Source organism: Pantherophis guttatus, chromosome 8, assembly GCF_059756535.1.
Source record: "Pantherophis guttatus breed Tessera chromosome 8, ASM5975653v1, whole genome shotgun sequence".
In the NCBI taxonomy this organism is placed as follows: domain Eukaryota; kingdom Metazoa; phylum Chordata; class Lepidosauria; order Squamata; family Colubridae; genus Pantherophis; species Pantherophis guttatus.
This window is the reverse complement of record NC_142070.1, coordinates 23,882,845-23,895,364: the sequence shown is the minus strand read 5'-3', so window position 1 is coordinate 23,895,364 and position 12,520 is coordinate 23,882,845. Positions and strand designations below refer to the sequence as shown.

Here is a 12,520-nt window from a genome sequence, read left to right as displayed (position 1 = left end):
TTTGTTAATGATTGCTGAGCACATTGTAAGCCGCCCTGAGTCTTCGGAGAAGGGCGGCATATAAATCAAATTAAAAAAAAAAAAAAAAATGATGATTTGTATTTAAAATACTTGAATGGTGCTTAACAAGAAAAAATTGTGTGGCTTAAGGTGAGGATGAAAGCTGCTTCATGACATTTTTTCCTTCAAAATCATTGCCCATAAAACCATAGAAAACATGCCTTATGTTCTCTAGATTGTTTTCAGCAGCAATTTCAACTGTATCTTTTTCATTGGAATGGGTTTTCTCTGAACCATTCTTTAACTGCCATATAATAAGACAAATTTATTTATTTATAAAATTTAGAGAAATGTGCATGATTGGGGATTTCCAATCTGTTTTGCCAATATGAACGTTTCAAATTTTGACAGTGTATCATTACAATGGCTGTGATGGGGGAATACTGATAGTCATAAAAATGACTCTCATTAAAGGAGATGTCTACAAGGAAATTATTAGTGTCCACACATGGGACTCCCAAGTTTAGGCCATGAACAGTGTTTTCAAACTGTTTCCACTTCAAACTTCTGTATCAGTGGTTCTCAACCTTTCTTCACTATAGATCCCCTTTAAATACCTTTTGTGGTCATGGATGATGGCCACGGACTCCCAAGACTTAACTCAAGATCTAAATCATAGCATTTCTTCAAGCCTTCTTTTACCCCATGATGACATAGTGCCACACCCCCCCAAGGCATCTGCAGACCAAGGTTGAGAACCATTGTTTTATGTTCCAAAGGTGCTTTTTTCAGGAGGCAACTGGACTTGTTTTTTCTTTTGAAGTCATTTCGCTTCTCATCCAAGAAGCTTCTTCACCTCTGACAGGATAAGGGGGTATGGAATGAGGAGGATAGTTGGGAATGGTCCTTTGGGACAACCATGACCTGGATGACTGAGAATCTCTACATTGTTCTATATTATTTTTAAAGGACCAACACTTTAGGAAGCTGTTTAGATTGGTTTCTCCTGAATTATTATCACTAGTTTTGAGTCTAATTATGGTAATTTTCCTGTAGAAGTAAGCTATATTGTTACAGTACTTATTTTTGAAACATACATTTTTAGCCTAGTTTGAAAGGCACTTGATATAATAAAATGTCGTTTGAGGTGATCTTTGGAAAATTGCCAATACATGCATACACACACACACACACAGAGAGAGAGAGAGGGGGGGGGGAGAGAATCAAAACAGAATTCACAGCCAGCACGAATTCTACATTCTGCATCTGTATATGTGAGTGTGTGTAGCAAAGAGTTCTTCTTTACGCTTCAATCTTAATTTCATATACCGTATTTCTGGACTCCAGCTGTTGTGTCCTATTAAAATGAAGCTAAAAACAAATTTATCTGTATTTTAAGTTCTGAATTTGAATTTCTCATTTTGTTAGTGACATCTATGTTTTGACTAAAACATAGTTTTCCATGTGACATAGATATCCTGAAAGCAAGGGATTGGTTCTAGTGAAGAAAAGTAGGCCATAATAAGGCATTTGATTTGAATATCACACTTTACTATAATCTATGATTAGATTATATTGTTTGCTATACCAGAATTTGTGATCTTCTGAAAATTAATTCTATATGACCTTGTATACAATAGCTATGTTAATCTATGAAAACAAAAATTCAGAAGCAAACTGGTAGCACCTTTTCTAGTTAACAAATTTTAGTGAAAAACAAAAGCTTTCAGAAAATTTTCACCAAACTCCATCTGTTTTTTTTAAATTTGATCTTACAAATTTTTTAATGTCAACTTTTCTAATTGATTTCCTTGTTATGTAATTATAAACTACAGAATATTTAAAAGTTATATTAATTAAAGCGAATGTGAATAGTGATTTTCTGAATATTGCCTTTACTGACACATTATAAAAGCATATTATAATAGGGACAAATACAATCTATTTAATTGCTATAGGTTGTAATTCTAGTAGCATTGTTTGGTTTTTGAGCCAAACTGAACAAAAGTAGTGGGCCATGTAAATTTTTGTGTGCATGAGCTTAATAAATACTTCAGGTGTTCCAACAAGTTTATATTATAAAAAGAGACTTTGTTCAAACAAACAATCCTTGAAAAGAAGAAGATATCAGATTGGCCATGTGACCATTTAATAATAAATAGTGTTAGGTAATAGTGAAACAAAATATTCAGTGGAAAAACTTTAGCATAACAACTCAAATGCCAAAGGAAAGCAAAAATGATATTCATCAGTAAATGCATCATATCTACCTCAATGTTTTAGTGAATGCAATTTAAAAAAACATTGAAAAAATATTTTCAAGACACCAATTTAGATGACACTAAAGCCAGGAAGTATGAATTGCTGTTGTTCTTGATCTCAAATGCTTATTTCAATTTGTTATTTTTAATGCACTGTATTGTATGGTGATATGCATATGTATTTCAGTAACCATCACAACAGAATATTGACAATTCTACTGCTACTTTGCGCAGAAGGCATTTTTAATCCAGGAGAGGCTTTCATTAGCAGAATGATAATTATTGTTTTCCCCTTTTCCCTGAAGGCTTCTGTATCACTCCCAAGCTGTTTTGAAGGGGAACTTAATGAACTAGGTTAAATCTGGGGAAAAGGCAAAAAAGGCAGAAGGGAAGCACCAAAATCATTTATTTTCCTTTTCTGATAATAGGAACTTCAAAGGCGCTCTTGTCCACAGATGGATATAGACTGGATACAACCCCTTCAAAATTATGAGATGCCTTTTGAATGCTGAAAATTGTTATTAGACCACTATCTTTATTAAGTGATATACTATCTTTTCAATTTTTGTCTGAAGGATGGTCAATATTTGCTATGATTGCAGACTCTCCATATAATTCATCTACTGAGCATTAACTGTGAATGTTAATGTTCAAAAAATGCATCCAGTACATCTGCCGCAAAATCATGCAAACTAATTGACCAGTAGAAAATAAATAATCCTTTTGACATATGTATGTTATTTTAACAATGAATTAATTTACCTCTTCTCTTTTAGGACATTGATGACATTAGTAGACATTATTTCTAGCTTACAGTATCATCAGGTAAAATAGGTTTTATTTTCATATATAAAATTACCACATAAAAAAAAAAGTTAACAGAGGATAGCATGTACCAGTAGATACAGTGGTGGCATTATGGGGTCATAATATAATTCATTCCCATAAAAGAATATAAAAGATCACGTTCTCTTCTGGTTTTACCAGTTATATGTAACAGGCCTTATATATGCACCAGTCGGATTTAACACCTCTGCCTGCCAATTTCTGTCACTCTCAGCTTGAGAGACCAGTATTGTGCCTTTTACCTTAAAAAAAAATTTTTTTTTTGCTCATCAAACTGCAGAAATCTGAAGCTGATATTTTGTTTCAGAGCTTCTGTGGGTGAATGATATTTAACAACAGATGGTGTGATGTGTACTTTGGCACCTCTTAATCTCATTAAGAAGCCAACATCCTGGCTCTTTTCCTCAGGAAGTCTTATATTGGCACTGGAGTGTCATCGAATGCCAATGTCTACTAATACTGAAGAGTGGGATGAAACTGTACAATATGACTATAAAAAAATACCAAGGGATAGCTATTATTTTCTAATGGCTACAAAAGTCTTTTCTCAGATCAATTGCACAGAGTCTGCTCCACTTCTTCAATAAACAATCTAGTCATCTTGAGAGCTTTGGTTATAGCATAAGTGTTTTGGTAAAAAGGAAAAATAATATGCATGTTTTTGCCTTCATCTTCTTCAGGTGGATTTTTCATTGTCCTCTCCCGTTTTCTGCACACGGGAATATTTTTTGCAGGAAGACTTGAAACAACCAGGAGGCCATGTTATTGGCCATGAGAAACTGCAAGGAACTGAGCCTTGTACATTCTTCTCAAAGAAATTGAATATTGGATACCACCATGCTCGAGACAGAAAGTTAGTCTGTGATGATATTTTCAAGTTCTGTATTAAGAAAAAATTATTAAAATCATGTTTAGATTGCATTAAAAACACAGTTACAGCCACCAGAAATATTCTTTTCCTTAAACTGAAAGCACTGTCACTGTATCATTCTGTTAAAGTTTAACACAATTAACTACTGTAAATGTATTCTTTTCTCACCTACTATTAGAAATTGCATTTTTGTATAAAATTTTAAGGTCCTACTTTAGTGAAAAAGGAATATTTAGCCCTATTTGTATTGCTGCTTTCCTATGAAGAGCTTGAAGAGTTCCTTGCTTGATGCTTGGCATATATGAGCAACTGAGTTAGTTGTGACCTTCTTAATTTCATATATGTGGCTACTGATAGTTACTTTATGCACTTTGGCTTATGGTTTAACATATGCATATGGTTGAACATATATATCTCAAGCCCAATATTTAAAATTCATTTTAACATTTAAAGTTGGCATGGCTGCTGCTTACCTTTTCGTTAGCCATTGCGTGATACCACCAGAAGAGTCTAGTTGTGATGAAATAAGCAATGACAACATCTACAGTGTAATGCTCATGTCCTACCAGGATACAGATTATTCCAGCAACACTCATACACCAGCAAATCAAGTGATACCACCAAAAGTGACGAGGTGAATCTGTCAAAAAAAAAAAATCATATAAAACATGGGCAATCATATTCTATTCTGGGGACTACAGTTCAAAATTACAGTTATATTCAAGAGTCTTGCCAGGTGGAAGATACAAAGTGTTTATAATTTGGAAGAATGGTATAAGGAGGTATGGGATATTGCCATAAATGATAAATTGACTTGCAATATTAAAGTAAGGAGGGGCATAATGAAGGTAAACGATTTCAATGGAATCTGGAAACAGTTCCTAATATATGTGTTTTCTGGAGGAAGAGGGATACCACCACCAGAAGAAACTTTAAGATTCTGGAAGCAGGAATGATCCCGAGGGGTGGGGGAGCACTTGTTGATTGTTTGTATTCTGTATATTGTTATATATTATATATTATGTTTCATGTATGTTATGTATGTTAATTTTTTTTTATGTTAATAATAAAAAATATGGAAAAAAAAAAGAGTCTTGCCAGGTGACTGGAGAAGGACAAATGGTCCTGCTATCTTCAATACTGGGAAAAGGGAGACTAAGTAATTATAGGCACAAGCAAGTATGTATATGTATATGCCTAAATGCATATATATGTTCCCCTCCAAATTCTGAAATAGGTTATTAAGCAGAATGTTTTTGAGAATTTTGAAAAGAATCCATTGCTTGGCAGCAGCCAGCATGGTTTTATCAAGAAAAACATGGTAAAACAAACTGTTTTCCCTTTTTGATAGAATGACCAGTTTAGCTATCCAGAGGCATGCCAATAGATAAATTATACATGATTTCAGGAATGTAATCAACAAGGTCTTCCATGAAAATCTAATTGAAATGTCAATAGCTAGCTACAGAGCTGGTTGAACAAACATATCTAACAGGTGTACATTAGTGAGTGTCAAGTGGTTTACTGCAGAGTTTTGTACTATTCAAAGCACACTACTGGATGATAACATATATTTTAAGTGACTTAAACATAAAGGTATAAAGGACAGTATCAAGGTTCAAGAGGAATATGACAAGTTGCAACAATAGGTAGAAACCAACAAGATGAGTCCAGTAAATGGATAGGAAAAAACAAAGGTGTGAGCATAGGGTGGAAAGGACTACATTCGACAGTGGTATGCATGAAAAGGATCTAGGTGGATCACATGTCAAATATGAGTCAGCCTAGGATGTGAGGCAATTGCAAACAAAAAAAAAGTATGGGAGGGGATGGAATGGAATCCTAGGCTGTATCATTAGAATGATACAAGATTACAAGAAATCACTGTTCTTTTTACTCTGTATTGGGCAGACTGTACTTAGAATATCACATCCACTTCTGGGCACCACAGTTTAGAGGACATTGATACTCTGAAACATGTCCAAAAAGCAATTAAGATGATGAGGGCCTTGGAATGAAAAACTTATGAGGAATGATTATAAACTACACATATATTCAGGACTATAGTGATATGATTTTTAATTCTTAGTATATTCTTACAAATGTATGGTCTGCTTTTTTCCAGATCAACTAAATGTACATTCATTGGTTGCACGAGGAATTGACTAACTTATTGCCCAAGCCCGACATCATGGACTGAGAATGACTGGCCCAAAGTTACCCAGGACCAGTCATAGACTTTTAAAGGGAGAATACAACTCATAGTCTTCTGATTTCTAGCCTGGTACTGGCATTAAACATTTTTGTGAAAATATTTTTATTTTTGAAAAAAATACAAATATTGAAACTTACATTCTTTAATAAATAGGTAAGTGAGTGTTAAGATTACAGTGTGTCCACTGAATAGAAAATCTCCACATAAGATATGTGAGCCTGTTATAGACAGGCCACCTCCAGAAATTAGTTGCAGAATTCGCTGAACTTTAGCTTGAGAATCACCATTTAGCTAGAATTAAGTAAAAAAGGGGGGGAATTGTTATATTAAAGAGTACATTTGACATTTCAACACAAATTAAAATAAAAATAATAAAATGCATAAAAGTACACAAAATAATTTATAACATTTTATAGTATCTATGTGAAAATCAGCAAAGAGGTTCACAACAATTAAAAGCCAATGGAGCATCACTAATTTATTTATTTATTTTATTTTATATTGGATTTCTATACCGCCCTTCTCCCTAAGGACTCAGGGCGGTGTACAGCCAGATTAAAAAAACATGCAGAACAAATATTAAAAACAATTAAAAGATATATAAATTTGGCCCAATTAAAACTCATTTACCAATTAAAAACGTTTAAAACATTTAAAAACAGTTAAAAATTTCATCTTAAGCCATTATTATTATACGAAGCAAACCATTTGGATCCTTGGCAGACAAGTTTCAGTCCGGGATACAGTGTAGAAACTGTACTGGTCATACTTATGGATGATCTTTGGAGAAGCTGGGTTTGGGGAAAAGCAACCTTCTGGTACTCTTTGATCTCTTAAAGGCCTTCAGTCCATAGCATCCTTCTCTGGTGGGCTGGAATAAGGGGAGACATTGTCTTACAATGAATCTCCTCCTTTCTAAAAGATCAATTCCAATTGGTAGGGAAGGGGAAGTCTACTTGTAGAACTTTAATTTGTGGACTGCCTCAGAATTTTCACTCTGAACTGAGTTTTGTTTCCCTGTTCAGAAGTAATTTGTAATTTGGTGCTCCTCTTAATTCAGAGTTTCTTCTCACTAAGCAGATGACACCTGTGGTTAAGGCAGCTTTTGTACAGCATTTTGATTGTGGCTACTGATAGTTCAAGAGGCTCTTCTCACAGTCACTCATGCCCTAGTCACTTGCTATTTGAAATATTGTAATGAACTGCCCCTGAAGAACATTTAGAAGCTGCATCTTTTACATAAAATGGCATCCTAGACTGTGATGGATTTTTCCTGATATACCTGAGTGACTCTGCTGCTTCAAGAACTGTACTGGTTGACAATTAGCTTTCACATGCAATTCATTTTATTTTATTTATTTTATTTATTTTTATTTATTTTATTTGTCAAGCATATATAAGATAACAGGTAAAAGTATAAACATAATTTGAATACATGAAAAGAGTAAGAGTAAAAAGGAATATTAGGACAGGGATGGTAGGCACGCTGGTGCACTTATGCACACCCCTTACAGACCTCTTAGGAATGGGGTGAGGCCAACAGTAGACAGTATATGGTTAAAGTTTTGGGGTTTGGGAAAAAAACTACAGAGTCAGGTAGTGCATTCCAGGCATTGACCACTCTGATACTGAAGTCATATTTTCTGCAATCAAGTTTGGAACAGTTTATCTTGAGTTTGTATCTATTATTTGCTCATGTATTGTTGTGGTTGAAGCTGAAGTAGTCATTGACAAGTAGGACATTGTGGCAGATAATTTTATGTACTACGCTTAGGTCAGACCGAAGTCGGCGTAGTTCTAAATTGTTTAAGCCCAAAATTTGAAGTCTGGTGACATAAGGTATTTTATTGCGGATAGAGGAATGGAGAACTCATCTTGTAAAATATCTCTGGACTCTCTCAATTGTATTTATGTCCAACAGTGCAGTGCGGGTTATCAGCCCTTGCTTATCAATGGAGATCGAGTGGAGCAAGTGGCCAGTTTTAATTTCTTGGTGTTATCATAAAAGAGGACCTGACCTGGGGCACTCGCATTGCGGCACTGGTCAAAAGGGCCCAGCAGAGATTATACTACCTGAGACTTCTCAGGAAACAACTGAATGAAAAACTGCTGGTGACCTTCTACCGCTGCACCATAGAGAGTATTTTAACTTACTGCACCTGTGTATAGTTTGCCAATTGCACAGTGCACAGTGCACAGTGGCAGATAGGACAGCACTCCAGAGGGTTAACGTCACTGCCCAGAGGATCATTGGTTGCCCTCTCCCCACTTTGGAAGAGCTTTATAGCTCCAGCTGCCTTAAGAAGGTTCAAAACATTCTTAAAGATCCATCTCATCCTGGGCACCCTTTTTTTGAACTATTACCATCTGGCAGACGGTACAGGATAATAAAAACAAGGACAAATAGGCTGAAAGACAGCTTCTATCCCAAGGCAGTAACTATTGAATTTTACCGTAGTGCAATATGTAGTGCAATATTAATGCAATATCAGGGGTTTTCAATTCAATTGTATAGAATGTGAAGGATGTGTGTTTGTGTTTTATTTTTATAGTTATAATGTATACTGAAGATGGCATTTCATTTCGTTGTACAAGGTGCAATGACAATAAACTGAACTGAACTGAACAACTAAACTAAACTAAACTAAACTAAACTAAACTAAACTAAACTAAACTAAACTAAACTAAACTAAACTAAACTAAACTAAGGTTCTACATGGTTCTGGCCCTAGTTATCTAAGACTGACTTCTCCTATATTCATTTGTCAATGTGACCAGACCTAATACAGTCAACTCCTTCCTGGTTATTATCTTTATGAAACTGCCATCTGAGAAGGCCCTGGAAGCTGGCTGATAGCTTTCCTTCTTTCCTTGAAACTCCCTCCAAGTGGAGATTTCAAGGCCTCACTGTCCCTTCTGAGCTGTCAAAATGTATGCTCCATCTTGTACAGGCAGAGGGGATGCTTTGATTGGAACTGGGATTTGTGAACACATGGCTTTTTCTTTCTCAATTTTTAATATTTTGATTTTGCCATTTTTAAAAAAATGTACATGGAGGTGTCATGTCTTTCTTGAAAACTTTCAAGATTGGGAAGCATACAAATAAAGTAGCATAATGATATCTATCTATCTATCTATCTATCTATCTATCTATCTATCTATAAATTTGATTTATATGCCGCCTTTCTCCGGAGACTCAGTGCGGTTTACAATGCGTTAAGCAATAGCCTTCATACTTTTGTATATATTTATACAAAGTCAGCTTACCTTTGGAGCACACTGAAAATGCATTCCAGGTACAGGTAAAGTGGTGACATACATGGTAATGCACCGATAGAGGTACAAAGTTCCCAATATAAAAAAGAACCTTCGTCCTACTATTGATCTGAAATATATATAAACACAAACATATTGAGGTAAGAATTCTAAGGCATAATGCTAGCAGTATACAACATGCCTATGAAAAAAGGTTGTTATAATGGCAGTTATAACACAATGGAATAAAATTTATATAAAAAAATGAAGAACCACTTCCTGCTCCAAAGTTACGTTTTGATTATATTAGTTTCAGAAGGGTGAGAAAAAAAAATCTAAAATAGTACTTTTCTTCTATATTTAGCTAGTGGCTATGAAAATCATAACATTGGACCTTTTTTGCACAACATAATTTTAGACATTACAGTAATATAAAACGATATCTGAGCATTTCATAGTAGAATTTTGGATTGTCAGAAGTTAGCAGCATGCATACTTAACATAGGCTTAGCTTTTAAATAATACAAAAAAAGAAAAACCTACTACATTTCTGATTTGCTACTCTGCTTTAATGGAGAAGGTCCTTGAATGAGCAATTTCAATAGTATTATGAGGTACCCTATCTCCCCAAAATATTGAGATGGGAATCAATTACCTTGCTTTAACCAATGAATTTGTTGGATAGAGTGAAGCTGGAAGGTATCTTTATTTAGGGACCATGACATAAGTATGCATGAACTATAATTAATAATAATAATAATAATAATAATAATAATAATAATAATAATAATAATTTATTATTATTATTATTATTATTATTATTATTATTATTATTATTATTATTTTATTTTATTTATATACCGCCCTTCTCCCGAAGAACTCGGGGCGGTGTACAGCCAAGATTAAAACATAAATATACAATATCGTAGTTAAAATTAATTAAAATCATTAAATAGTTTTGGCCAAATTTAAAACCCAATATTAAAACCCAATTTAAAATCATTCAGTTAGACAGCCCCACCTGTCGGAACAGTAGGGTCTTAAAGGCACAGCAAAAGACCCAGAGGTCAGAGATGTTACAAATATCCGGGGGCAATTCATTCCAAAGGGCAGGAGCTCCGACAGAGAAGGCTCTCCTCCAGGGTACCGCCAGCCGACATAACTTGGCCGACGGTACCCTGAGGAGTCCCTCTCTGTGGGAGCGAACTGGTCGGTGGGAGGCTGTTGGTGGCAGAAGGCGGTCCTGCAGATATCCTGGTCCTATGCCATGGAGCGCTTTAAAGGTGGTGACCAACACCTTGAATTGCACTCGGAAGACCACTGGGAGCCAGTGCAGCTCGCACAGGAGAGGTGTTACATGGGCATAACGAGGTGCGGCCATAATCACCCGCGTGGCCGCATTGAGTTATCCTCACTTTCTTTAAAGGTAACAGTAATAATGCTACTGAAAACTATATAGTAACAAATTCTACTGTAGTCAGCCAATGCAGCCTAAATCACATTTGGTTAATTCAAATAATCTGTACTCTCATAAGAATTCAATATATAAATACCATTACAGATCCTATTATTAATATATATCTTAATGTGGAAAAAAGAGTTATTTACAAAATATCGGTCAACAATAATTTTTTATTTCTAAACATATACTTGCATACATATCCATAATATTGTTCTATTTCAGGGTAAGCAAGTTATACAAAATGCAGAATGAAAGTAAGAAATATTAAAGCAAAGAAATTATAGACATGAGATAAGGACAAGAAATATAGATAAACCATTCAATACCCTATTAATATCTTTCTATTCTTTTAAACAATCCTTGTTTCCACCCTGTCCACAACTTGTTTCATACGTTTTCTTTTTTTTCTTTAAACTTCCTATTCTTTATTTTTTATTACCCCATCAACTTCAACAAGAACAATCCAATACATCCAGAGGCCTTCTCTGTCCCCCTGCTGGATTATATTTCCTCCTTCATATATTTTTCTGGCATTCAGTCCTAATTCATTATAAAACGAATCTACATCACAAGACCAAGGATTACCACAGTATTCCTTTCAAATTACTCATTTCTGTATTCCATTAAGCACCCATTCATTCTTTTTTATAGATTTTATTAACATTTTCACGTAGAATAAAAACTAACAAGAACTAATACCGGTATTTAGAATGAAAAAAAGGAAAAATTTAAAATAAAAGAAAAAAGCAAAAGTAGAGGCACAGAAATTAAAGAAAAGAAAAAATTATAAAGAAGTGACTTCCAATTTTCTTTTACAGCAGTTATAAATATAATATAACCTCTTACTCTAAGGTTACAGCATTGTATAAATTTAATCATAATCTATTATTTTTATTCTAATCAAAATCATGTATGATTCATAATATCATTTTTTCTATTTTCCATAAAAAGTCAATAAGGGGTTAGCAGTAAATTTAGACAATGTCCTAGCTCTAATTAAAGCAGTCAATTTGTCCATTTCAACAAATTCCATCATTTTCACTATCCATTTCATATACATTTTGGGTAAAGACAAATATTTTCACATATAATAGCTCACTGCAATCGTCATATATAAAAATGAAACTCCATATTTTTTTCTAGCTTCTTATCCATCCAAAGTCTCTCATTTCAATGATATATGACCTCTCCTTGTTTTCACATACACTTAGATCTCTTGTTCCCATTGCATCCATGTTTCTATGAAATACCCAGTTTTAATACTGATATAACAAAGTGAGGTCTATAGTGTTATTTCTGCATTCTTTTAACAAATATTCATTTCTCATAACAGATCACAAATTATCTACTCCGTTTCTGCCAACATTTCACCATCTTATCATTTCTTCACTCATTTTCCATCTTATTTACTAGGAAACACAAATTCATTTTTCTGTTCTACTTTTTTGCCAATTATGCGTAACTCATAATTGCTCGTTGAAATCTTCCTTGGCAAATATAATTATATTCATCTTCCGTGCATTAATGTTTAGAGCTATGCTCCTTGTTGCATCATACAGTCTAACATTCATGACAAATCATCTGTTTACAGTTAAAACAATACAGCATAA

The 12,520-nt window shown here is 34.3% G+C and overlaps 1 protein-coding gene across 4 annotated transcripts in view; it reads right to left on the bottom strand.

Annotated features, from left to right (window-relative positions):
* Window positions 1-2,127: 2,127 nt before the first annotated feature.
* SGMS2 (sphingomyelin synthase 2) overlaps window positions 2,128-12,520 on the bottom strand; it is a 41,198-nt gene continuing 30,805 nt past the window's right edge. For all 4 annotated transcript variants that reach the window (XM_034442242.3, XM_034442240.3, XM_034442243.3 and 1 more), the window contains 4 exons: window positions 9,461-9,578; window positions 6,331-6,484; window positions 4,452-4,618; window positions 2,128-3,987 (listed from right to left, as the gene is read on the bottom strand). In XM_034442242.3, coding sequence (XP_034298133.1) covers window positions 3,784-3,987; window positions 4,452-4,618; window positions 6,331-6,484; window positions 9,461-9,578 — 643 coding nt within the window. In that variant the 3' untranslated portion in view covers window positions 2,128-3,783. The remainder of the gene's footprint in view (window positions 3,988-4,451; window positions 4,619-6,330; window positions 6,485-9,460; window positions 9,579-12,520) is intronic.